This window comes from Onychomys torridus, chromosome 17 (assembly GCF_903995425.1).
Source record: "Onychomys torridus chromosome 17, mOncTor1.1, whole genome shotgun sequence".
Taxonomy (NCBI): domain Eukaryota; kingdom Metazoa; phylum Chordata; class Mammalia; order Rodentia; family Cricetidae; genus Onychomys; species Onychomys torridus.
Window position 1 is genome coordinate 40,159,054 of NC_050459.1, and position 27,036 is coordinate 40,186,089.

General features: G+C 44.5%; 1 protein-coding gene across 5 annotated transcripts in view; it reads left to right on the top strand.

Annotated features, from left to right (window-relative positions):
- The window catches only part of Irf2 (interferon regulatory factor 2), a 107,618-nt gene that overhangs the window by 25,970 nt on the left and 54,612 nt on the right, over positions 1-27,036 (top strand). The window contains exons 1-2 of one of the 5 annotated variants that reach the window (XM_036166666.1): positions 6,610-6,868; positions 13,176-13,241. The exons of 2 other annotated variants lie outside the window; for them this stretch is intronic. In XM_036166666.1, the coding sequence (XP_036022559.1) occupies positions 6,866-6,868; positions 13,176-13,241 (69 nt within the window). In that variant the 5' untranslated portion in view covers positions 6,610-6,865. Of the gene's footprint in view, positions 1-6,609; positions 6,869-13,175; positions 13,242-15,671; positions 15,699-27,036 lie in introns of those variants that run through there. 2 more of the 5 variants (XM_036166667.1, XM_036166670.1) reach the window with 2 other exon arrangements.

A 27,036-nucleotide genomic window follows, 5' to 3' on the forward strand; every position in this document is an offset into this window, starting at 1 on the left:
GCTGCTATTTTTTCGGGGGGGGGGGTGTAACACGAAGACATAGCAATTCTTTGTGGGCTTGCCAACTTAAACAGTTGGTGCCAGAACACCTTACTTTCAGAAAGGAGAAGAAGGACATTGTGGACCGACCTCCCTTCGACTCCTTGAAGGAGACACTGTCTTTGAGCTTATTTATCTCTTCTGTTCTGTGAGACAATGACTGTTCAGAGGAGATGCTGATGGGGTTGGGGTGGGTGGAAGAGGGTCCCTTTCCCTTCATTTTCCACGTAGACAATGAGAGGAGATCGAATCCATATGGTGGTACTTGATTTGCTGACTTGACAAGGTGGTATAGTCTAGGTGCTGGGACGGGGGAGTGGAGGCAGGGGCGGCGGGCAGGGCATGAGGTGGGGAGGAGGGACACACAAGCACACTCAGTTTCCCCAGCATGGTTTTAACTTTCTAATGTCTCAAAAGCCAGACTGCTGTTTCAGATATAAACTTGTTCTAGAAAATAGTTACTTTAAAAACTGATGGAGTAAAATATACAATTTTGTAATTTAGTTGTATCTGGAAAATAATTTATTTGTGCAACCCCACACAGCTTTTAAAAAAAGTCTTTTTATTTTTGCAAAAATTATTACATTTAATATTTGTAAAAATTTCATTGATAATCATAGATTTTTTTAAAAGAGAAACATCTTACACACATAACTAAATAACTTGAGAAATCTTCATTGCTGAGCCCCAAGTATCATTTAAAAATTTTTGGTGCTTATTGCCAAGCTTCTAGCTGGAAATTTTGTACCTATTTATAGTCCATAGTCCATGTGACATGTCAAGTATTCTCATTTTTGTTCCTTTTGGTGTGTGTGTGTGTGTGTGTGTGTGTGTGTGTGTGTGTGTGTGTAGACCAGAGGACAACCTTGGGTGCCATTCTTAAGGTGCCCTATAACTTAATTTTAAATATTTATTTTTATTTTATGTGTATGAGTGTTTCATGTATGCGAACCATGTGTGCACCAGTGCCCATGGAGGCCAGAGATGGCACCAGATACCCTAGAACTGGGAGTTATAGCCATGTGAGTTGCCATGTGGATCCTGGGAACCAAATCTAAGTTCCGAGGTGCCCTTCACCTTGGAGCCATTAGCCCCAGAGGAGAGGATTCCCCCATTGGGAAGAACTTGATTTTTGACAGTCTCTCATTGGCTGGCCCAGGCTCCAGGACTTTTCCTGTCTGCCTTCCAGTCCTGGGTTTCTGAGTATGTGCCACCGTGCTGGGCTTTTTGTTTACAATGGGACTTTTGGGGATCAAAATCAGGTTTTCATGCTTCCAAAGCAAGTGTTTTATGGACAGAACCATTGCCTATTCCCTTGGTGTGTGTGGTTTTTTTTTTTTTTTTTTTTTTTTTTTTTAAAATACAGGGTTTATCAATGTAGCCTGGGCTGGCCTGAGATGCCTGCCTTAGCCTCCCGAGTGGTGGGATTACAATGCGTGTTTTACATTTCTCTTCATTTCTTTCCTTATAAAACCTGCTACGAGCAGAGAGAGGCTCAGTAACCTGCCGAAAGCCACAGAGTTAAGTAAGAGAGCTACAGTTTGAAGCCAGGCAGATTCAGCCAGGTCCAATGTTGTTGCCTAAAATGCTATCGTTGCTGTGGCAGGGGACATAAGAAAACTAGCCACATGATGCTGTGACAAGACTTTGTCTTTCTCCAGAGCCTCCAAGGATGGATATGACGTTGCCTTTTAGCTCTCCTCCATTCCTCTGGTAGGTTAGGGATAGAATGATTTTCCTGGAGCTAAACCTTTAGTCTTTGGCTGGAGAGATGGCTTCAGAGTGCTCTTCCAGAGGATCTGAGTTTCATTCCTAGACTCCACATTGGACAGCTTATAACTACCTCTGCTCCAGCTCCAGGGGACTGAAGGACATATGCATACACTTGTCACACACACACACACACACACACACACCTCAAAAATGAAAGAAAACACACACCGCCTGAACAAAAACAAAAAACAAAACAAATCCAACAAACCTCTGGTCTTTACATTTATGGGGAAACTGTCACTTGGAAAGCATTCTGTTGGAAAGAATCGAAAGTCACTTCGAAAGTCACTTCGGAGAGCAAGTCCCTGGTCAGTGTCCCCACACTTCCTCTTCTTCATTTTCTACTGGCTGCTAGGCCAAGAAAGGCAGGGGACAGTGCTATGTCTTAATTCTGGGCCCTGTCTTCCTGCCTCTTTGTCCCCTCAAGCACTGAAGGGCAGGATGAGTCTTGGCGGCCCTTCTGGGCTCCTTGTGTTCTCTAGATGCAGAGGGTGTTGTGGGATCTCAGGTTTTGGAGCCAAGCTCATTTTCCTTCTGGGTTTGTTGTGATGGATTACACAAACCGTGTTTGTTTTTATCTGCACAACCCTGGGGTTAGGCAGGGTCACAAGACTTCCTTTTTGAGGAAAAGTCCCAGCCTGTGTGCATATCTTCTTGTTCCATCTGTGTTTGTGGGTGATTGCATTTTTAATTGTCTTTTCTTTAATCTAAACAAAGACTGAACAAAGCTAAAAAGTGTTGGGCACAATGTGCAATGGAGGCCTGTGTGTTCTGTGTTATATATGGGCTTGGGAAGACCATATATTTCAGGTTCCAGACCTGGGGAGACAGTTGCCACAGCTAGAGACATATCCCAAAACTATCTGAGCATCTATGTTTGGGAACCCAAAGGGCACATGTAGAGAAAGACTGTCCCCTGGGGATTTCCTATTAGCAATTTTATCTCTGAAGATTGAAGTTCAGTTTTGAGTACCCAGTGCTTAGGCTAATGGACCTCAGTGTTCCTGCATCAGCTGCAACATGGACTAAGGCGCAGACAGAATTGTCTAAAAATGACGGCGGCCATGGTACCGACGTCACAGGGTGACTGAGCTTCAGGGAGAGCACATGCCAAGTCGAATGGCAGATACTCAGTGCCTCGTCATTGTCGTCAGGAACCCCTACCCCACTGTCACCCAAAGGGTGTGGAAAGCGTGTTTTTTGAAGCAAGCTTTGATTTTTGCATGTATGTATTTATAAGCAGTTCAGTTCAGGCATAGTGTTTGGGCCCTTTTAGAAGGAGTCTTGAGGACGCCTTCACCTTGACCCTCTTTAGTGTGGTGTGTGCTCAGGGATGTCTCAGAACCTGAGTGCTTTCGGTGCATTGTTATTCTTCCCACATTGCTGTGATGTCCTTTTCCTTCCAGTCACAAGGCAGGCAGTAAGGGGTCCAGGCTTTTTGTTTTCTTCCTCCAATGGTATCAAGTTTCACCCACCCTACTATCTACCTTCACTTTTGGTTTCACACCACGGCCTTTGCGGAGGAGCAAGACTTACCCAAGTGCATAGAGAAACAAATAAGAAACTCGATATAATTATCTATCAAATTATAACACATTACCTTCCTAATAGCTTTGTGGGATAAAACATTTACATTCGTTTGTTTACTTGTTCGTTTTGTATGTGTGTGAGGGTGGGTGTGCCATGGTGTGAGTGTGGGCATCAGAAGATGACTTTTCATTCTCTTTCCACAATGTGGCTTGCGGGAGTCGAACTCAGGTTGTCGGCCTTAGCAGCAGGCACCTTTTCTAGCTGAGCCATCTTGGTGGCCCCAGATCAAGTATTAAAGGTCGTAAGAGAACAAGCAAGGGTACAACAAATGTCATTATAGAGAAGAAGATTTAGGACATTTTGAATCTTTTTAATTCTTATTTTATAAACAAACGTTTTATGCATTAGGTCAGTACAAGACGATACTCTTATTTACATGGCTAGGTAAACCCTTTTCAAAGGAAGTGCTCATTTAAATGCTTACTTAAGATTCAAATTTTGTAAAAATATGCAGGAAACACATTTTCCCACTTTCTAATGGGGACAGAGTTAGCATTAAGTTCTTTCACATTAGAACTAAAAAATGCGGTTATTCACTAAATTAAATCTAGCATTAAGTTCTTTCATATTAGAACTAAAAATCACTGTTATTCACTGAATTATGCCTAGTGTGTGCCAGATAAATTTGTAACGTGAGTGCAGTTTAATGACCAGGATGCCCATTTTTCTGCACAGAAGGGAAGCAACAATATATTTCAAGGTTGGAAATAACTTGAAATCCACTGCCCTTACTTATAATCGAAAGGGTACAGAAGTCTGGAAGTGACTCTCACAACTTCTGTACAGTGCCCTGAGTCGACATGAGGCTGTTCATAGCTTTCATTTGTCCCAGTCAATGGGGATGGATACGTTTTGGTGCAAAATATTGTTTTCCTGGGTTAAGGGGGTCTGCCCTAAACACAGCCGGAGGTCTTGTGTTCCATATGGTATGCGTACCTTATTATCTTTCTAAATCCAAACACTTTGAATTCTGAAAAACTCCTGGCCCAAAGGTCTTGAATACAAGATGGTAGCTTGTTCACGTGTAGTAATTTTACAGACATAGGATCTTCCCATCTTGGCTTTTCCAAGATCAGCCCCACTTTTTTTTTTTTTTTTTTCCCATAGACAAGTCTCATCTATGTAGCCCAGGCTGGCCTCACTTTTGGTTCCCTTGAGGACTGTCCCTCTTTATATCTGTTTCCAGGATAGCTACTAATAATAAGGCCTGACCCGTACTCAAAATTGTCCCAGCTTGGTGAGTAAATTACATGATCATCATGGACTGCTACTGGTGAAAGTTATTAAATTCCTAGTGACTTCCTATATATGGAATTTAAAACAAGCAAGATTGTGATTATGTCTTGTAAGTCTAAAATAATATAACATTACTTATAAGAAATAATCTTAAATATATTCCCTACTGCCTCCTTTGGTATAATTTCCTCCAGCATGTATAGGTAGATGGATGATAGATAATGCTTTTCATAGTAGTTTATCATTTTCCTATTGCCTATGAATTTCCCTTTGGTCATCATGATGCTTGATGTTAATGTCATGCTCCTTACACACCCACTGGGGATACTTTGCAAGATTCCCAGTGAGTACTTGTAACTGTGGATAGTACTGTAGATATTGATAGATGCAGACTAATTTTTCCTGTGCATGCCTACCTCTGAAGTTTAAGTATGAGTCAGGCAGTGTAGGATATCAAGGATGAGGGCTGGAGCAATGACAGTTCGGAGTGCTTGTTGCTCTTCCAGAAGGCTCTAGTTTGGTCCCAACACCTTACAGCCACCCGTAGCTCTAACTCCAGGGGATCTGACGCACTCTTCTGGCTTTTGAAAGTCGCCTGTAATCATGTGCACATATCCTTCCCAACACACACACACACACACACACACACACACAAAACAAACAAACAAACAAACAAAACCAAACAAAAAAGAACAAAAAGAGATAAACGACATCAATAATAAAATAGAACCGTTCTAACAATATAACACAATAAGTTACTTTAAATTTTTTGAATTGTTGATTTCCGGAACTTCCATTTAATATTTTCCGACAGTGGTTAGCCTCCAGTAATTAAAACATGGAAACAGTGGATAAGAGGGCTTGCTGCAGTAAGTTACTGGTTCCTTATTTTAAAATATTTATTAACCTCTGGCTTTTGCCATACTCTATCCAAGGCCTGGGAACACAGTGATAAAAAGGAATTGGTTTTGTTCATGGACATTTCTTAACTAATGGGGCACACAGATTTGGGGGGCTTTCTTTGGGGAGGTCGAGAAATCTTGCTTAGGGAGTAATTTTAAAGCTAAATGAGAAAACCGAGTAGGTCAGTGTATTAGTTACCTCTTTGGAGGGTGGGATGGGGCAGGAGGCACTAGGTTGTCCTTGCTGGCCAAGAACCCACTATGTAGACCAGGTTGACCTTGAACTCACAGAGATTCACCTGCCTCTGTCTCCATGGCTGGGATTAGAGGCATGCGCCACCACTTGGTTACTTTTTTCTTGCTGTGTCCTGGTTGCTGGCAAGAAACAAGGGAGGGAAGGTTTATTTTGACTGGCATTTGACTATACAGTCCATTGAGACTAAAGGGTATAGTGGTGGAAATGGCTGTCTGCTGTAACCCTAGGAGGAAGAGGCTGCTGACCACAATCTGAATGGCTAAGCAAGCATTGAGGGAACGGGAGCTGGAGCTGGGCTACAAACCACACGCTCTGTCCAATAGCAACATCCTTCCTCCAGCTAATTGCTCCCACCTAGGGTTCTGAAGAAGAACCCCCACCCCCCAAACCTTCCAAAACATCACTGAAGTCGGGAACTAAGTATTCAAACATGTCACTGTCTCAAACTGTAGCGGCAAGTGAAGGAGGACACGTTTGAGGCAGAGGGACAGCCGGTGAAGGAACAGGCCTTGGGGAAGACTCTCCCTGCCCCATACCCCAACAGTTTGGGGAGCAAGGACAGTATAGAACAGGGGCTGGAAGGGAGTCAGTGAGTGCGTGTGACATCAGCAGGCATTCAGTAGAGCGACAAGATCTTATTTGTGCTTTTAGACAGTGTTCTGGCTGCAGGGCCAATGCTGGGGCAGCACTGTGGGCGGCGCAGGGCAGTCGGGATGGCTGTTTGGTACAGTCTTTGTAGAAGGAAGCAATTGTTCTTGGAACCATTGGCTTCACTTTTCATGCTCACAGAGTCTCAGCTGTTTCCCCTGGACAATAGTTAGATGTGCTCTGCTTGGTGCTCTGAGGTCAGTCCAGTGACTGCAGTTTCCAGCCTGGCTGGAACTGAAGGTTCATTCAGGCTTCCTTCTGCAAATGAGGAAAAGTTGCAAATGAGAAACAGAGAGCGAAGCCCTTACTCATGGTGGGACTCTGTGGAGCCAAGTTACCCGAAAGGCTGTGGGAATGGCATTGTCATCAAGCTAGAAAATGAACCGGTGCTGAGAAGGACAACCTCAGCGGCTGCTGGAAGATGGTGAGCTTTTAGGAGATTGCGTGCTGAATCTTGGTGGTATGGGAGCTCCTAAGATATGCAGTCTGTGGCTGCCTAGGAAGGGATGCCCCTGATGTTTTTCTTTGTTACCAAAGTAACCTATGAGAGGTGAGACAGTACTCCTGGGAAATCAATGGCACTTTAAAAATGTAAAAAGCTGCCCTTAAATATTAGTATAGGAATTTCACTGGAGGTATGTCTTTGGTGTCTAAATCTGAGAGACTCTCTAAGCAAGCAGGCAACCTTCTTGGTCGTCATTTAAATTTTCTATGCACCCTTACGGTTTAAGTGAATTATGAACCGGCACTGCCCATCTTCTCCCAGGAAATGAAGCTCGGAGGTTCATTGATGAGATAATTGCACACAGTCAGGACAGATGGGCAATGGTGTATGTGTTTAGTGTCTCAGTGCTTGGATTAGGAAGAATGGTCAGCAGCTTAGCTGAAGAGACTTAACAAAGAGGTTTTTCTAGGGTTTGTTATATTTGCAGGAATTTGTCCCCCCCCCCCCCCCCCCCCCCCCGTCTTGTAAATTATTTACATATTTGGCTATTGTCTTCCCTGCCAAGTCCTTTTCTTTTGAACTAATTTCAGACTTAGACTGAAGTTACAAGAATAGCCGCACAAAGAATCCTTTTTTCCACCCCAACTCCCAGAACCCCGAGAGAGTTACTTCCTAACTCTGATGTCCTTTCTCTCCCGAATACATGAGTCTCTTTCCTATGTTAAAGACACTCTCCAACATCACCACAGTGTGACTACCAGAACCAGGAAATGCATGGGTGCATTGGTACCATTAATCCACAGACCCATTCAAGTTTGCCAGATGTCTCAATAATGGCCTTTGTGTCTGATCCAGGGCCTGGCATTGCATTCAGGAATCCTTCCTTTTGAATCTGTCCTCAGCTTGCATGGGCTTGACACTTTGGACAATTACAGGCCATTATTCTACAGAGTGTCTGCCGGTCTGGCCTCATTGGGTATTTCCTCATGCTGTTATTCAGGCCGTGTACTTTAAATAACATCCTTACAGGTGTGACTCCCTCATCTAGCATTCTCAAGGATTATATATGACTCTGATCTATCTGTCCCTTTACTGATGATGTCCTTTCATCACTTGATTAAGGAGTTATTAGCCTTTTTTGTCGTAAAGTCACTTTCTCCTTTGTAGTAAAAATATTTTATAAGAGGTACTTTAGGACTATGTAGATGCCCCATTTATCAGCCATCTTTCTCCTCCTCCTCCTCCTCCTCCATTTTTACATTCACTTATTTATTTTGGCATGTGTGAGTTGGGGGTGCACACTAGGATGGATGTGTGGAACCTGCCGTAGTCAGTTCTGTTTTGCTACCGTGTGCTCTGGTGATAGAACTCAGGCCGTCAGGCTTAGCAGCCCATGCCTTTACCCACTGAGCCATCTCACTGACTCTGTTTTTTTGCTTCTTGAGAGAGGATCTCATGATAGAGCCTAGGCTGGCCTCAGAATCTCTATGTAGCTTTTGCAGGCCTCAAACTGGTGACGATGCTCCTGCCTCAGGCTCCTAGGTGCTGGGTGTACATCTGTACCAACACACTCTGCTTTTCACTGACTCTTCTTAATTGAAGAATTACTACTTTGCTAGATACCAAATGTTAATCTCTGGTTCCCATTGTTCTCCTGTGTTCGTTGATTGACATTCTACTTTATGGAAAAGCTTACTCCGTGTTTCCTTATTCAAGGATCCTTACACTCTTATTACTGACTTGATGCTCAAATTCTGATTTGGCCAGTGCAGGCCTTTTAAGCTGGAATTTGCTGCTATTTATTTTATTTTATTTTTTTTCGATATGTTCTGTTTTTCCTTTGAAAGCTTTCCTATTTTCTTGTCCCCAAATAAGTAAGCAAACATTGTGCTTAAGTCTTGACTTTTGTGTTCCCTGGCCTGGCCCTGGAATCGGCCATTGCTCTAAGAATCTCTGGCTCTGGTTAGTGGAGTTCAGAGACTAAGATTGGAGCTGGCGGTGTGTTTATTGTCCTTGACGCATGTCTTAAGAGTTTTTATTGCTGTGAAGAGACACTATGACCATGGCAACTCTTACAAGGAAAACATTTAATTGAAGGGGTTCCCTTCCAATTTCAGAGGTTCAGTTCATTATCATCATCATGGTGGGGAGCATGGTGGCGTGCAGGCAGATGTGCTGGAGGAGGAGCTGAGAGTTCTACATCCTGCAGGCAGCAGGAAGTCAACTGAGGCACTGGGCAGTATCCCAAGCTTAGGAAACTTCAAAGCCCGCTCTCACAGTGATACTCTTCCTCCAGCAAGGCCACATCTCCTAATAGTGCCACTCCCTATGAGATTTTGTGGGTCAGTTACATTCAGACTGCCACAATGTGTTTGTTGTTTATCCCAGGCCCTCTGAGAGGACAGGGATAGATAATACATATATGCATGCACATACATGTATGTTTATAATAATATATATGCATACATGCTAACACATACACATGCTTTTCACATCTACATTTATTTCTGTATTTTCATATGTGAAAAAAAAACAAACCATGAATCCAAACCAGTTCTCTCACTACCACCCAGTGCCCTCTATGATTCTAGCCTTCTGACTGTGTAACTGCCTTCCACTTGTTCTGACTGCGTTCTATACTTGCCCGGTTGCCTGCCCATATTGCTGTCTGGCTCCATGGTTGCCTGGCTGCAGTCGGGATGTGTTCCTTGTCCCCTGCACAAGGCTGCCGCCTCCTGTGGAGGAGCCTGTCATCTGTCTTCCAGCTGCTGTTCCCTCCCTGCGTCTGTCCTCACTGCCCCACATGGCTGTCCTTCTTCCACAGGCAAGGATGCTGCTGCTGCCTCTTGCCTGGTGAAGCTCACCCCATGCCAGTGCCCACACTCAGCACTTGGGCCTTCTCTCCTTTCATGTGCCTGTGGCCATAAAGGCTGAGGCTGAAAGCAACAGAAATGGATCCTTTCATAGTTCTGAAAGCCAGAAGTCGGAAGTCAAGGTGTTGGCCAAGCGGCTTCCTTCTGGAGACCCAAGGAAGAAGCCGCTGGGACCTTCCTGGCATCTGGTGGTTGCTGGCAGGTCTTGATTCTGTGGCTTGTAGATGGATTGCATGCATCTCTCTCTCTCTCTCTCTCTCTCTCTGCCTTTTGAGTGTGTTCCTGTCAGTGTCCAGACATCATCTACATTGAAAGACATTGGTCATATGGGACTTGAAAAATGAGCCTGTTGGGGCTCAGTCTTCACGACTTCAAATGTAATTAAGGGAGCCTGAATATGCCACCCCAGATACACTTCTTTGCTGTTTTTCAAGCTGATTAGTCTGAGAAACTCAGGCACAGGAGTAGATCTGGGAAGCTATGCTTTTGTAAAAACAATCTGAAGCTTACATTTAAAAGAAAATATGCATTAGAGAGAGTGTTAGGGTCAGAGAGGGTTGCCATGACCACTCTTATTACCCAAGACTCTATCTGGCCAACAGTGTTTTACTCAGCACACATTCCACACATATGTAACCACAACCCCTCACAAAGGCCTGAATGCTTTTGTAGCTCAGGATGTTGTTTACACCTCAACCACCTGCTTCTTTTTGAGTCTCACATTCAGTGGGACTCAATTAGATAGGGGTTTAGATATTTTTCTCTTGATAACCTGCCTTATGCCATCTTAATTTGCAGCCCAACCAAAGAATCTAGAAGAGGAGCAGGAAACTTACCTTTTCCCTTCTGTGGTAGGCTCACTGTAATCCGAGATGGCCTCCTATTAATGTGAGCGTATCCTAGGAGACCCCCTTTTCCCATAATGTCCCACTCCTAGTTTTGGGCGGATGAGAACGTTGTGGGGCTAGGGGGCTTGTGGGAGGGTGATTCAAGCTAGTGTATCTGCTTACTCTGCTCTGCTGTGTGGGCATTTGGACTACGTCATTTTCATGAGATACAGAGGAGGGAGGAAGGCGGGGAGGTGGAATCTCCTTCAGGTGTGTTAAGTAATATTGGTCTGTTATTCCTATTTCTCATCTAAAGTTCAGGCCTTCTGATACCAGAACAGTCTTAGGAAATCCAGGACTTAGAGTGAGCATAGGCTAGCACCCGTGTTGAGGGCATCGGGCTTCAGCCATCCAGAGATTGTAGCCTTCGCTCTGTTGAGGAAATGTTTATACCTTCTGTACTGGCCACTTTAGTGTTGAGGTGTGAACCCATCCCCCAGCCGCCCAGTTGGAAGCCAGACAGCTGACCCTCGGTGCAGGATTCAGGCCAAGTGTGGTGTGTCCTGAATCCCACAGGTGCCATTTAGCTGGTGCATTTGCGATGGGTCAGCTATGATTGTCACTAACACTGTAGAAGATGGCTCTGTGGTCGTGGTCCACACTGCCTGTGGGGAAGCCTGCTGTGGCACACAGTCCCTGGCAGTTTGTGCATGACTCTTAATTACCTCGATGGCTGAAAAAAACTGCTGCTTCCTCCACTTTTTTTTATTCACTTCAATGTTTTGAGCATCCTCATACAAACCATGCCTTTATATTCCCAATATTTCATTATTGGACTCAACCATGTTTTATTTAACACATTGTTCTACAGTCTAGATATTTCAATCCACTTAAATGCTTCAAAATCATAAGACAGTGCTCCTTAAACTTTTTTTTTTCTTTTTCAGAGCCCAGGACTGAACCCAGGGCCTTGTATTTTCTAGGCAAGTGCTGTACTACTGAGCTATAACCCCAGTCTCTCCTTAAACGTCTTTAACCATAGACTTTGTATCTGCAGAAACGAATGATTATTAACTAAATGCTCTTGGTCAGAGGCATGGCTGGGAATTTGATCATTGCAAACTGAGGAAGTTACACTTTCAGGGGAGAAATGAAAGCAAGAGGACCTTGGGTTCTATTACCCTCTGAGTCTGGTTCTTGAAATAGTGCCCAAGAAAGTGGTTGCAGTTGACAGCACACCCCTCCCCCCACCTAGCACCCAACAGCTTCTAAGTTGGGGAGAGAGTAGGAGAGACTAGAGAGTTTCTGGGTTTTAGAGTGGAAGGCTGATTTCCCATTAAAACCGAAGATCCCAATTCTTATTTCATATACCATATAGTGATAAAGAGATGCCTAAGTTACAGATTCACTCTGCACACTGTGAGACACACAGGAGCAAAGGAGGTCTTCCCTGGTACCCATTTTGACTTTGGGTACCTGGGATGTCTTGGAGGCCTGGTGGCCAAGACACCTCATCCTGCATCCTGCTTTGTGGCCACTGTCTTACTCCATGATAAGTAAAGACGGTGTTGGGACCTGTGGAGGTCATAATGACTCATTAAGACATTCCATGTTGGGGCTAGAGAAATGGATCAGTGGTTAAGAGTGCCTGTTGAACAATTTTGAGGGCCAGGATTAGTATCTCAGCACCCATATAACAAAACTGTGCACACTTGTAACCCCAGCTCCAATGGGATGGAGACATGAGGACCTTGGGATTTTCCTGGCTTCCAGCCTAGCAAGAAGACATGAGCCCCAGGTCAAGGAGAGACTATTTTAAAGAAGTAGGCAGAGATTGAGGACACCTGGCACCTTCTTCTGGCCTCCGTGTGTGTGCACACAAGTACATGCATCTGCATACTTACACACACATGGATACATAAAATAATAATAATCTTTTAAAAATCTGGTTGAACATTGGGGCTGGGGATGTGGGTCAGCGGCTGGTAGAGTACCTGATGCATGAAGCAACTGGGCACGGTGGCACACTTTTGTAATGCTACTGTTCAAAGGGTAGAGGTGGGCGGATCAGTTTAAAGCCATCCTCAACTACATAGCAGGAAGCTCTTTTTCAACATCAGCAACAAAACCCAACAAAGTTCCAGGTTGCTGAGTGTTGCATAATCCCCAGGAGACTGAGCCAGGAGTTGGAGGCTAGTCTGAGCTACCTGGTAACATAATGAGACCCTATCACAAAACTAAAATCCACGTTGTCAAATTAATTAGCTATGAGCCAGACAAGATGGCTTGACACTAGCATCCAAGTATTTTGTAGTGTAATCAAATTAGTAAGTCCCATGGTAACAGCTGGGACTCTGCTGACCCTAATACAACATTCTTGGGAGGGGAGGTTCAAATCTGAAAACCAAGAGAAGAAGTTATTTGGTACTGAGAAGTACAGACAGACAGGCCAGACAAAGTGCTGAGATACTGAAGCGGTTGGAGTGGTTCTGAGGCTTGGGAATCAGGCCCTCTTGGGAAGTCCTCATCATTTTGGAGTAGGAAGCAACATGGCCTCCCAGCTTCCTGTTGTTTCTCTTCCTCCAGATCAGCAGGAGGCGGAGCCAGGCAGATAGGAAAGGGGCGGAGTCCTTCAGTGGCTTTCAACACCGAGTAAGTAAGTGTAAATGTGAAATTAACATCAGGGTGGTGGAACATTAGACTCCTGTGAGATGTGTGCTCCTGAAACAGCTCTCCAGGTTAATCAGTGACAGGCCAGGCGGGGCGCTTGCTCCTCCCCCTCAGCTTCCAAGTCCTCTTGAGGACTTAGTAGCACGTGCACTGGCCAGGTGACCCTGCTTTAGGAGGCAAGCTCCAGTGAGGTAATTGGAGAATGTACCCAAGTGATGCAGTGGGAAACCCCCCCTCTGGCTCCTTCCTCTCCCTGTTTCTTAAAGAAAGGAGGGAGGAGAAAGGCCAGAGAGAAGGAAGGTGCTTTTTGTATTAGAGCACAGGGAGTGGGGAAATACTGTTTCCCTTGGACAAGCTACAGAAGTAAAGCTGTGGTTGGTCAGGATGTATAGTCACTTCCGTAATTCCTATTTTTCAGGAAGGCACCAGAGAGGGCTGGGTAAAAGAAGTTGGAAAGTGGCTTCCCTATTCAGTAGACTCAGCCCCTGGAGCTGGCAGTGGGTTTGTTGTGCTGAATTCCCCAACCCCACCTGTGGCCCCTGCAGCACAGGCTTCCAAGTGTGGAGGTGGGTGAGATGGTAACACCCAGCCCTGTGGACCCAGGTTTGGCCTGCAAGTGTGCATGTGTTCTTTATCCAAAGGACAAATACATAAGGGTCTAAGATGGCTGTTGATGCCCCAGCTTTCATGATCAGCAGCTCTGTAACCTGGGATGCCTTATTTAACCTTAAGTGCCTGGTTCTTCGTCTGTAAATCAGAAGTCACAGCAGCACCTTCACGCTTGTGGGTGAACTGAGCCAATGCTCTTAATGCCTGTAACTTGCACAACACCATTCAGCACTTGGACTAGGTAGCTATTGTCAATATTCTTCTGCCCAGTGTGGGGAGATGCTGGACCTGACAGCTGGTGGTGTTCCCAGGAGCTTCAGGTCTAGACCTTGATCATTTAGTTTTTATACTCAAGGTCCTCCGCTTACTAACAGATTGTGTTCTGAGAGATGACTAAGCTTGTAGAATATGAGTCAGGTTTTTTTGAAAGTTAAGTACAGTTTTATATGTCACATGGCTAACCTGCCTCTTCTGACAGCTCCACAGGGGTGACCAGTGCATATAATACAGTTTCAATGTCACATGGCTAACCTGCCTCTTCTGACAGCTCCACAGGGGTGACCAGTGCATATAATACAGTTTCAATGTCACATGGCTAACCTGCCTCTTCTGACAGCTCCATGGGGGTGACCAGTACAGTTACTTTGTTTCTACTAGGCATCTGATGGGGGACCATGACTGGGGAAGGTTAGATATAGCCTGGAAACTGTCTTTCCTTCTTTGGTGACAACTTGCTCTTCAGATTGAGGGTTTTGTAGAGATAAGAATTATTGGCTGGCTTGTACTGTTTCCTTGGTCTTTCATGGTTCATCCCAATATCTGGCTCCGGGATTTTTATTAATAAGACCATTTAGCAATTCATGTTACATTGTCTCACTCATGCCTGCCACATTTGAGGTATTAGGTGGCCATAAGTGCCTAGCAACTACCCTGTTGGACCCTGTAACTAGAGTAAGTTGATTGTTGCAAGAGTCTGCTGGGTAGAATTGATCTACACTTCTTTGGTGCAATGTGTAAGACTGTAGTCATCCATAGTTACACATACAGCAATGTCAACACAGGCTTCCAGCTCCAGAGGGACCTTTGTCTTGATGGTTGAAAGCACAGAAAACTTAAACAGACTGGAGGACAGTGTTAGCATCTGTTACGTAATAGTTAGAGGTTGAGTTATGAGTTCATAGGAAGGGAGATGGTTGAGTCCTAAGTTGTGGGGTCGACATTGTAGAAGAGATGGCATTTGAAAACCTGCAGAGGGCTGGTTGAGTATTTCCTGACTGGACCTTTTCCAGAGCTCCAGCCTCAAGCATCTAATTGACCATCCAACATTATTTTGACTGTCCCAAGGAGATCTCAAACTCATAGGCCAGAAATCAATCTTGGCATGCCTTCAAGCACATTGGATTGCAGAGGCTGAGTGGCAATGATTGCCACCTTGTCTGAGAACAGTTGGAAAGTCATGGAAAGTGTTCTGAACATGTGAGTGACCACGGCAGACTTGTTTCTGAGACTGCCAAGGAGACCGTGGAAACAGACTGAAGAAGGCAGAATTGGCCACTGCAGGATTGCTGGGTAGCACGGGCGAGGAGGGCAGTATTGGTAACCAGGCTGCACTGGAGAAGATGGAGAGGGTATGGTCATAGGGCAGGACCACAGAAGCAGACTGCCAGGTGTGGTAATAGGTAGGAGGGAAGTGGTAAAGGGTGAGGTCAAGTCCAAAGGGGTGAGTCAGAAGTAAAAAGAGGTTCTCCATGAGCGTGCTTGACCTGGGCTCCTTAACCTTGCCTGTCTTGGAGCGGTTCTTCGAGCCCAGTGGGACTTCTCAGCAAACATGTGAGTATGAGAATTGCAAGTTACATACATCTTTAAGGCAGACTCCCTGGCTAAAGAATTGTTCTTGTGAGGATGTAATGAGAACCACTCTCTGGGATGACCACCATGTCAGCTGTATTAGCCCAAACTGGTGATATGTAAGTGTCTTTGAGCACACACATATGGAGACCCTAAGGCACTTTTTGCTGTGTGTTTATGGTGGTGATGCAATAGTACCCATTATGGCCAGAAGCTAAGTCAAACCACATTGGGTACCAGAGTAGTCTGTGCCCAGAGATAATTCATTTTTTTTCCTTTCTTTCTTTCTTTTTCTTTTTTTTGTTAAATTGCTATGGTAGCTTAATATCTTCCAAAAGGACCCAGAACTCACCTCATCAGAAAATATCAAACCATCATCTGTACGATTCTCAGCGTGGGAAGCATGTTTTGTGATAGAGGCATTTTGGAATTTTAATTTCCTACGCATTTGTTTTCCATTAGTAATGAACTGCATCCACCATCAGCCTCCCCTTGTCCCGTGACTCATTTGGAGATGTTTGTTAAACATCAGGGATGCGGAAGGCCATTGGATTAATGGCACTAAGTGGCAGTGATTCCCCCGCTTAGTGGCATATCAAAATTACTCTAGGATAATGAAAGTGATTCCTGTTCCTAAGCCCCGGAGAGTCTTATTAGAGTGGAGCTAGGGAGTTCTTTTCAAAGTTCACCAGGTAATAATATTGCACAGCAGTTTTAAGAGACTGAGATAAATGGAAAACAGAGAAGGTGACTGTGGCTCATGATGCTCTGAGGTGGCCACTTACCTAATAATAGAATGGATGATTGAATTGCTTTGAACTTTATGGAGAAAACAATGGACTGGAAACTCATTCTGTGTGTGTGTGTGTGTGTGTGTGTGTGTGTGTGTGTGTGTGTGTGCATGCATGTGTGCACGTGCTTGCACACAAGGTGTGGGTAACTGTGTACCTCTGTGTATATGTATATGGAGTCCGGAGTTTGCCATTGGCTATCTGCCGTATCTATTTTATTTTGTGACAAGTTCCCTCACTGAGTTTAGAGCTGGTTCACCTAGCCTGACTGGCTAACTCACTCCAGGGATCCTCCTCTCTTTGCTTCCACTACGGGAATTACAGGTGTATTCTGTTACGCCTGGCTTTTTACGTGGATTCTGGGGACCAGGTCCTCATGCTTTTGTGGCAAGCATTTTACTGCTGAGCCATCTCCTCAGCTTGAAACTCGTTCTTTTTATTTATCTGTGTGTGCCTGAGTGTACATATATACACCACATGCATGCAGCGCCTGCAGAGGCCAAAAGAAGGCATCAGATCCCTTGGGCCTAGAGTTACAGATGGCCATGAGCTGCCCGTTGTGGGGGCTGAGAACTGGACACAGGTCTTCTGGAAGAGTAACAAGTTATTTTAACTACTGAGCCATTTCTCCCCCTCCCCCACCCCCCGAAATGTATTCTTTGGTGAACTGGACCTATATCCATTTTAAAGTTCCACAAAACAGTGAATTATGAAATAAAGATAAAGTTTAACAAAACCTTGAAAAATCAGTTTTATATTGGTGTAGATAGCACTAGGTGCCCCCCCCCCTTGTCTGGCACTCCACTGAAATGTCAAAATATTTTTCTGGTTCCATGACCAGCAGCTGTTGACTTACTTCTCCAGTGTTCCACCAGAATATGTGTGTGTGATATGTACAAATACCACAGACTGAGAAGTAGGAAACATAGCCAAGTGTGAGGGTCCCGGAACCCTTAACATATCATATCATACTGTCTTGGGTCTGAATGTGATCTTTTTATGCAAGCAAATGCCAGTAGTGCTTGTCTATTCACTTCTAACTCCCAGTAGCCCATAGGTTACTGAGGATGGATTTGCTTCTTCTTGTCTCCCTGGATCCCTCTTTTGCCTCCTGTTTCTTGCCAGTATTCTCTCTCTGTTCGTTCTCTCTCTCTCTCTCTCTCTCTCTCTCTCTCTCTAAATGTTCAGTCTAAATGCAATTCTTTTCCAACTTTATCAACCACAGTATTAGTATCAAATGCTACCATCTACACTACAGCATAGTATTAGTATCATAACACCATCTATGATACAAGTACATAGTATCTATACAAGTACATCTGAGATACAAAGGAGAAGGAAATTTCTTAAAATTATGTTGACTCTATTTGTAGTGCCTGCTTATATTTTCTATTTTATACTTTAGTACATTAAGATCAAATTAAACTTGATGTTTACAAATCAAAAATACCAATCTTAATACAAACAAACAACAACAAAACCCCAAACAGACCACATAGTGCCTCAGTGGGCTATTGCCGGAGGTTTGAGAACACACTGGGTTCTGGAGTGGCTGTTGGAGGTAGAGAGACTTGGGTTTGAACTTGAACTCCACCACTTCTCTAAGGCCGGGTTAAGAAAGCGGCTTCATCTCCTGGGCTCCAGGCTGGCGGTGAGACATTGCGCACAGGTGGCTTGCTGGAAGGCTGAATGATTGAGAATTGTGGTGACGTCCACTGCTCATCTTCAGCTCCCTCCCGATTCATGTACTCCTGCACGGAAGTTCTCAGTGTGGCTGAGAAGCCCACAACAGTCAATGTGAGGAGTCTAGAACATCATAGAAGAACTGAACTCTTAAGAAATGGGGACAGCTTATTGCGTGCCGAGGGTCCCCCCCCCCCCCCCCCCCGTTTCCATTCCCGGAGGGGACGTCTCCCCATCTTTCCTGGTCCTTCTCTCCCTTCAGCCCTACTCTTCCTCCTTTTAATGTTTCTTTTTAACTTCTTACCACCTTTTGGGATGGGGTACCCTTTTAGCTACTTTTACTCATCTCTAAAATGTAAGTAATGATACCCAATGGTTAAGGCTGTTCTGTGTGTGACTGAAGGTCAACGTTTAGTATCTAGGACTTGTTTCTCCTATGGGAGGTGACTCAGGAGCTTCACCTGTGACGGTGCATGGGTCAGTTTCTCTGTCCCCATCAGGCACCCCCGCCCCCAGCCCTGCTTTGACTCACTTTTATCTTACTCATATTGTCTGTTGAACTGTCTCCCCACCCGGGCATTTCCGCCCATCCCATATGCTCCCCCTCCATCATAATACTTTCCTTGGAAATTCAATTAATAGTGATTTATGTATTCCTTATGAACTAGTTAACTTAGTTGGCAATTAATCACAGGCGAATCTCTGGTCTCCACTGCATCATTTTATTATGATAATTACAGAATTATTAGTTAGCTTTATATGATTTATGTCTCACATCCTCAGCTAATTTATGAGTTCCCAGAGGGTAGTGGTCATATCTTACATGTCTTGGAACACTCCCTCCCTCTGCAGCACTGAGCACAGTTTCCTGTCATACCATGTTTTCAGATCTGTTGAGGGTAACTGGAGATCCAGACCACATGTGCCTGTAGACAGGAGTGCCCAGTAGCGAGCACCGCGAGAGAAGCTCTTCCCCCAATGAAATTAGATTTACAGCGGCTCTTGATAGGAGAGCAGAAAATCCTGGAGGTTGGAAGAGGGCTGGGGACATAGCTCTGTGAGGAGGGCTGGTAAGTTCCAAGAGCCCTCACAGGCACTTTTGAAAAATGGTGTAGCTGCGAAGGAATTAGGGCAGGGTATGACTGTTGTCATGTTCTAGGACACAGACTCGAACTTCGCCCTGTCTTTAGTAATTTGCTCCCCTTCAGGTTTTCATTACGTCCGGCTTTTACCTGCCCTGCTGGACTCGTACTATAGTGAGCTGGTAAACTGTATAGAAAATTCTGGAAGGTAACAGTTGTGTGTTTTCAAATTTTAATCTAATCTGTCTGTCTGTCTGCCTGCCTGCCTGTCTCTCTATTTGTTTTGAGTCAGGGTCTCACTGTGAAATCCATGCTCACTTTGAACTTAACCCCCCTGCCTTGGCTTCCTGAGAGCTGAGGATATAGGACGCTCCACCATGTTTATAGTCTGTGGTGGAAATCTGTATGTTTTTGTCTGAGTAAAAATGCCTTGATTTCATCTTTATTCTTGAGGGAAATATTGTCTGGGCATAAAAATCCACAAAGCAGTTGTTTTCCTTTAGTACTTTTTCTTTAAAATTATTTTTTGCAGTGTGTGTGTGTGTGTGTGTGTGTATGTGTGTGTGTGTGTAGGTCAGAATCCAGCCTGTCGGAGTTGGATCTCTGCTTTCATCCTGGTGTGGTGGGGATAGAACTCAAGTCATGTGGTTACTTGGTGGCATGTGACTGTCCTGCTAAACCCAGCTGGCCCAAGACTCTGCTCGAAGGCCTTCTGTCTTCCATGGTTTCGGTGGAGCAGGGACTTGTAGAGCATTTAGGTCTGGGATGTTTTATGATTTTTTTTTTAAGGTAATGAGTCTTTTGCCTTGTAGTGGGTTTTTACATTTTTGTCTCTGTTTTTGGTTTAGGTGTGGTTTTTATTTGTGTCTGCCCATGACTTTAATCTGTAATTAGAAAATGTCTGGTCATGGTCTCCTCAGGAACTGTTTCTGCCTCGCTCTTTTTCCTGTCGTCACAGACTTTCAAATTGTTTGTATTTTCAACTCTACAGTGATTTCTCTGTGGAGATAATGGTCTTCTTACCTATTTTCATCTTTTTGTCTTTCAGTTTTATTCTGTGTGTTTCCTTTGACCTGTTTTGGGGGTTCACATTCCATCTTTCCACCCCCTAGTTATCAAAGCTGTTTTTAGGCCCATCCATTGAGTTCTTAGTTTTAATGACATCCATTAAGTCTCTGATTTAAAATTTTAAAACAGTTTATCTGACAAAAAAAAAAAAATCCCCACCTTTGCCTTTTATTTCTTAAACATATTAAGCGTAGCTGTTTTAAAAACTATCTAAGGGCTGGGAGTGGTGGTTCAGTCAGATTTTGGGAGGCAGAGACAGGTGGATCTCTGTGAGTTTGAGGTCAACCTGGTCTATGTAGTGAAAACCTGTCTAAATGCCTGAAGACATTTAGTCTGTGTCTTTGTATAACATTGTATCTGTTTAAGACCTGTGTCTGTATCCTATGGTTCTGTTTCTATTGTTCATTATTTCTCTTGATTTTCTGTTTGTTGCTGTTTTTTTTAATTTAAAAAAAATTTTTTTTATTATGTATACAGAAGCGGGTGCCAGGTCTCATTACAGATGGTTGTGAGCCACCATGTGGGTGCTGGGAATTGAACTTATGACCTCTGGAAGAGCAGTCGGTGCTCTTAACCTCTGTGCTACCTCTCCAGCCCCCTGTTTGTTGCTGTTTATCCTTATATTTCTAGCTATAGTGTCTGAATGCTGTTGACTGCATATGAAGATCTCCGGAGATAATGGCTAACTCTTGGATAATGTTACCTTCCTCAATATAAGATTTATATTTCCTTTTTGGAAGCTCCAGTCTAGTTTAATTTGATTAGAAGTTGAGATGATTCGAAACTGGATTTCCATCTTTACTTGGTGTATTTCCACTTAGGTCAGTTTATGTGCTTGTGTGTGTGTGTGTGTGTGTGTGTGTGTGTGTGTGTACTTGTGAGTGCAGGTGCCCTTGGAGGCTAGAGGCATCGGATCCTCCTGGAGCTGGTTGTAAGCCACTAACTTGGGTGTTGGGAAACAAGCCTTGGTCTTCCCAAATAAATAAATAAATAAAGTGCTCTTAACTGCTAAGCTACCTCTTTAGCCCCATGGGTTTATTAGTAGAGAGCGTGGCAGGGCTCCAGGGCCTCCTTTTCTTGGTTGAGTGCTGGTCTTCAGTGATCGGCTTAGTCACTTGAGTGTGCCCCAAGTTCTGGTCAGCTTCTGAGCCTCCTGACCTCCTCCGAGGAGTCAGTACTGCCTCCAGGATGTTTAGACATCTCTAGAAGAACAGAACATCAACATGATGGAAATCGTATTTTAGGCAGATGCATATAAGAAAGAGAAACCGGAGAAGGAAATATCAGAATAATAGAGAGGCCATCCTCATAAAGGGCTTTCTAGAGTAATAGGTAGAACCTGGGCCTCCCCCATCACATAGACTCGATGAGATCTCAGCCACCCTAGCAGGTTGCCTTTCAGCAGTTCTCCAACCTACTCCTAGAAGTGTTGGTATGTCCTAAACAAGTCCCCATCTCCTAGGGCTGCAATAGTTACATAACAAAACTCAACAAAACCTAAGTGTTAATACCCAGGCCATCAGAAGATAATAGCAATAGCAGTCATGGGTAGTACTACTATCCCAAGAACCAAATTTTAGTTATTTAGATGGAAATTAATAAACATGGCTAATGATAGCTCTAAACAGGACCACGACATTGTCAGCTCTGTGGTATATTAATCACTGCATGACTTTATGCAGTGGCCTCAACACCACGGACAACCAAACGGTGGTTCCATCTTATCGTGGGTTTTGCGTCCTGTGGTTTCTGTTGCCTTGGGTCAACTGTGTTCTGAACCCATCAAGTGTAAAATTTCATAAAATTCCATAAACAAGCATGAAGTTTAACATCACACATGTTTCTGAGTGGTGTAATGCAATCTCATGCCTTTGGCTGTGTCCCACCGGAGCAGTAAGCTGTCCTGTGTCCGTGCTGTTTGCTGCTCATCCTTAGAGTCACAGTATTGTGTTGTCTACATCCAAGTCACTCTTATTTTACCTAAGCTGGCCTCACAGGGTGGGAGTAGTGAGGTTAGTTACCAGTGAAGTTGCTGAAAAGAAACCCTAAGTACTTTCTTCACATTCAAAGGTCAGAGCCCGTGCCATGGTCTTCATGTGGTGGTCACAGGACAACTTTGTGGAGTTGGCTCTCTCTGCTTTCCTGTGCTTCCCCCTCACTGAGCCAACTCCGTCCGGTTGGTTGGAGAAATTTAGCTTTTCTTTCTTTTCTTTTCTTTTCTTTTTTTTTTTTTTTTGGTAGATAATTATAAAAGCAAGGATAATGTCATCACTTTTTTTAGAGGTAGCTATTATAGATACTAGGGCACTTCTGTCAGAATGTAGGGCTCAATGAATCCTCAAGGGACAGAGGAATATGAACAAAGCCAAGATACTTTCTCCTTCAGCCACGGTGTGTGATGATCTTAGCACAGACGTTGTGTGTGATGATCTTAGCACAGACGTTGTGTGCAATGGGAGGAAAACAATGAAAATAAATACAGAAGATTCCTAAATGTTTTTACATGTTTATTCACACGTCTTAGCTCATTTTGTGTCCCTGAAACAAAACGCCCGATGTGGTGTCTTTATGACAGAAGATTTGCGCTAAGCTCCATGTTCTGGAGGTTCGGGAGCATGGAGGTGGTGGGGACTTCTGGCAACTGACGTCACAGGGAGTGTTTGGAATTAAGGTTGAGAGGGAGGTGCACGGCTTGCCTCTGAAAGCCCTCCTTTATTCATGATTGATTTTTTTATTTTATGTGTGTGGGTGTTAGCCTGCATGTATGTCTAGGCGCCACATGTATGCAGTGCCGGTAGAGGCCAGAAAAAGGGATTGGATTCATTGGGACTGGAATTACAGACTGTTGTCAGCTACCATGTGGGTTCTAGGAACCAAACTCTGGTCCTCTACAAGAGCAGTTGGTGCTCGTAACCATTGAGCCCCTTCTCCAGCTCTTTCATGTCACTCATCCAGGAACAAATCCAGTCCCAGGGACCTGACCTGTCCCAGAGCTTGCATTGATCTGCTCATGATGCTGGAGGCCTAATGACCTATCAGTAGCCTTTACCGCTGGAAGTTCCACCAACTCCCCTACCACACTAGGAACCTAATATCTAGCGTATGAACCTTTGAGGGACAAACCAAACAACTAGTATTTTGGCTAGGGAAGAGGTAAACTTTGAATTTGGGCTGAACTGAATCCCTGGTAGGGATGGGCTAATGGACAGCAGAAGCAGTAAAGCCTGGCAATTAGATGAATGGAAAAGATCTGCCCGCCAGAAAGACCAGACATTGTAGGATGCCACAGAATATCCAGGCAATTCATATGGAACAATTAAAGGGCGTCTGGATCTTGGCTTCTCAGAGCATGGTCCAGGGACCTAAGAGCTTATTAGTTTTCTCACTGGCATTAGGGGATGTTGCACAATGGCCTTCCAGGGCCATCTGCTGTTGACTGCTGTCTGGTTTCTGGTCCTTCTCCTTCTTCGTCTTCATGTTTTCTTCTTTCTTAGTGTTGCCATAGCACAGACTGTGTGGCTTAAAGCAACAGCAGTGTATTCGCCACAGTTCTACCATGAGCCAAAAACCAAGGTGTTAGCAGAGCCGTGCTTCCTCTGAAGGCTGTGGGAGAGGCTCCATTCTTGTTAGATTCTAGGAGCCTTGGGCATTAGTTGGTGTGGGGGAAGATTCACCTGGTCTCTGTTGATGTTTCATGCTACTGTCTTCTCTCCATGTCTATGCCCACAGTTTTTTCTTGGTGTGTGTCTTTGTTCTAGTGAGACTCTGGTCAGGACATTTTCACCAGTAGGTAAATATATAGCCTTGATGTTTTAAGATGCCTTGTTTAATACACACTGTTGATTAATACTGAATTTATGCCGAGCGAGGTGGTATACACCTTTAATCCCAGCACCCAGGAGGCAGAGACATGCAGATCTCTGTGAGTTCAAGGCCAGTCTGGTCTCCGTATCAAATTCCAGGATAGCTGGGAATACCTAGAAAGACCCTGTCTCAACAATAAACAACAGCAACAACAACAAAATGAACTCACAGCCAAGCATATGTAACTTTGATATGACTCTTGCCTGAGTCTGAGTAAGCTTGTCTGATTATATGTATTTTTCCCATAAGGTACAACCAGCTGTGTGTGTGTGTGTGTGTGTGTGTGTGTGTGTGTGTGTGTGTGTGTGTGTGTGCGCGCGCGCAGAAACACAACATAGTACTTCAGCACTACTTTGGGGGCATTTTATATGATAAACTGAACAACAACACAGAGATATTAAAAATGTCATACTAAGTAGACCGTGGAAAGGACTCTGTTTTGCCATAGAAGACGGCGCAGCTGGCTGCATTCATACAAGGCATCTTGCATTTTACCCTTTGGCCCAAATCTGTAATGACCATGGAAAGCCTTGTAAGGGTGGATTTTGCAATTACAAATACATTTCTTAGTAAGAGAATTCCCAGGTACAGAACTGGGAAATAATGTGTGTCAGCTCTCCAAATAGGTTGTTTATGAATAAACGTGGAAGGAAACATACTGTGATGATTTTGGAAAGGAAGCAGGGGCTACTCAGGTGTGTCTCTCTGACTGCTCTGTCACTGAGTGTAGGCACGCCAGCAGCACTTCTCATAGACTGCCAACTCAGAAGTGGAATCTGTTTCTGTCTACTAACGACTTCTGTAACTGTCCCTAATGTTGCTACTCTGTCCTGCTTCATGTCTTGAGGTCTTCTGAGGGAAGATTTAAGTAGGTTGTGGTCACCACTCTGGAGGGCACAGCCTTGTGTCAGCAGTGTATGTAGCTTTTCCCAGTGTTTTCAGAACTCTTTGGTAACTCTGTACACCTATACACAGAGCCCGACAGGTTTCTAATTCCCTTCTTGACTGAGTCCTGAATCCTGTAAGAATCAAGATGTTTTATCATACCCCACTCCCAGGCTCTCATTTTCAGTCCAAGATCCTTGAATGGGTAGATGATGAATGAGTCAGTGGGTGAATGAATGCATGAATGGAACACTTGGAAATTCATGAAAAGCAGCTGTATTGGTGACTGCTCATCATCATCACATGTCCTTTTGTAAGGTCTCTAAGGTTCCTATTACTGTTTCAAAGAGTGGCCACCTGGAGCCTGCAGATGTTGCACAAGGCCACTGTTCCACAGCAGCTTTGCCTGGCTTGCTTAGAACTTGCCTGGTCCTTGTGTTGAACATTTACTGTGGAAAGCCAAGGCAGAACTTGGCTTCACAGGATTATACATTTCACTGGAAGGAGTGAAATTCATCTTCTCAAAGAGCTCACAATTTGCATGGTGAGCGAGACCATGCACAGCTGAAAAGTTTATAGGCATAAGAGATGAGATGAAAGCTGAGACTTGAACAGCTGCCCTAAGGCAATGTCTGCTTCTCAGATAATCAGAGGAAGATCTGTGAGAAGTGGAGGAGTTGGAAGAGGAAGGGTTGCTGTAGGCTGGAGTGATCTGGAATGACTTTTCAGAGAAGAGGTGTAGAGCTTAGGTCTTGGAAGACAGATGAAGATTGACAGGGCCAAAGAAGAAGGGAGAGCTTGAGAAGCACAGTGGGCTTGAGCTGTGGGAGGGGAACAGAGAAAAGGTGGGGGGCTCCCTTGCACAAAGGTGAGACCCTTGCTGATTCACATAATGGTGCTTGTTCTCTTGACACTAGCTGGGGACAGAGCATAGGGGAGAGCTTGGCAAGATGGAGGAGAGACTAATGAGGCATGAATCATCTTGATCCACATTCATCTGTATAGACTTCTCAGTTCATTTTGGGGGAAAGAGTTAGATAGAGGACTGCAATGTCACATTGCCAGGGACGTCTTGTAGAGGGGACACCTGAGTCAGTGCCCCTTGATTTCAGGTACCAAACTGAATGTAAATGGACAGACTTAAGTATCATGAGGATGTAGGGTGCAGAGTTGGAAGCCACTTTATTAGTGAGTCCACAGTAGCTGTGTTTGGGTGGAAAAAGGAAAGACTTCTGTAGAGGAAGTCTGGTGGGAGAGGAGAGAGGCGTTGTGTGGTCTGCTGGAGGAAAGATAGTCCAGCCATGCAAGTGCTTTTCAAAGGGAGAGTGAGCAAAGGGAAAAGGCATGTCGCTGAGTCAGAGCAGGGAGGCGGGTCCTGAAGGAAAACGCTGATGGAGTGACTAAGAGATGGCGTGAGAGTTAACGTAGGAGCCAAGATGAGGACAGGGCAAGGTGCTGGTGAGCTCTGAGCATAGAGTGAGTCTAGAGGGAATGACTGGTCGGTAACAAACCTTCAGTGAAACCAAATCAATCAGTGCTTTAGTGCCAGTATTCAGAGGTCCAATTATGTATACCCCCCAGATCCTCCAATGAATGCACTGGCTACCATAGTTTGCCTCTGAACTGTTTGCCTGGCATTCGCTTGGCATTTGGAAGGTAAAAGTTTGGTCCTTGAATGTCTGATATGTTGACAGTTTATGCTGTCAGCCCAGCTTAGAGAGGATGGGGGTGGGTAAAGATTGGCTGGAGACAAAGTCACTACCATGTCCATAAAAACTTTCTTCAGCCGAGAGTCAGTGTAGAGAATGTCAGGCCTGGTCCATTTTGCTACTTACTGAGAGAGCAAGATAGATGAAAGAGCAGGTAGCAGGAGAGCTGAGTGTCTCCCATTCCTCCCTGGGAAGAGGAGTCTAGGAAAGGCTCAGGCCAAGGGTGGAGAACTCCATG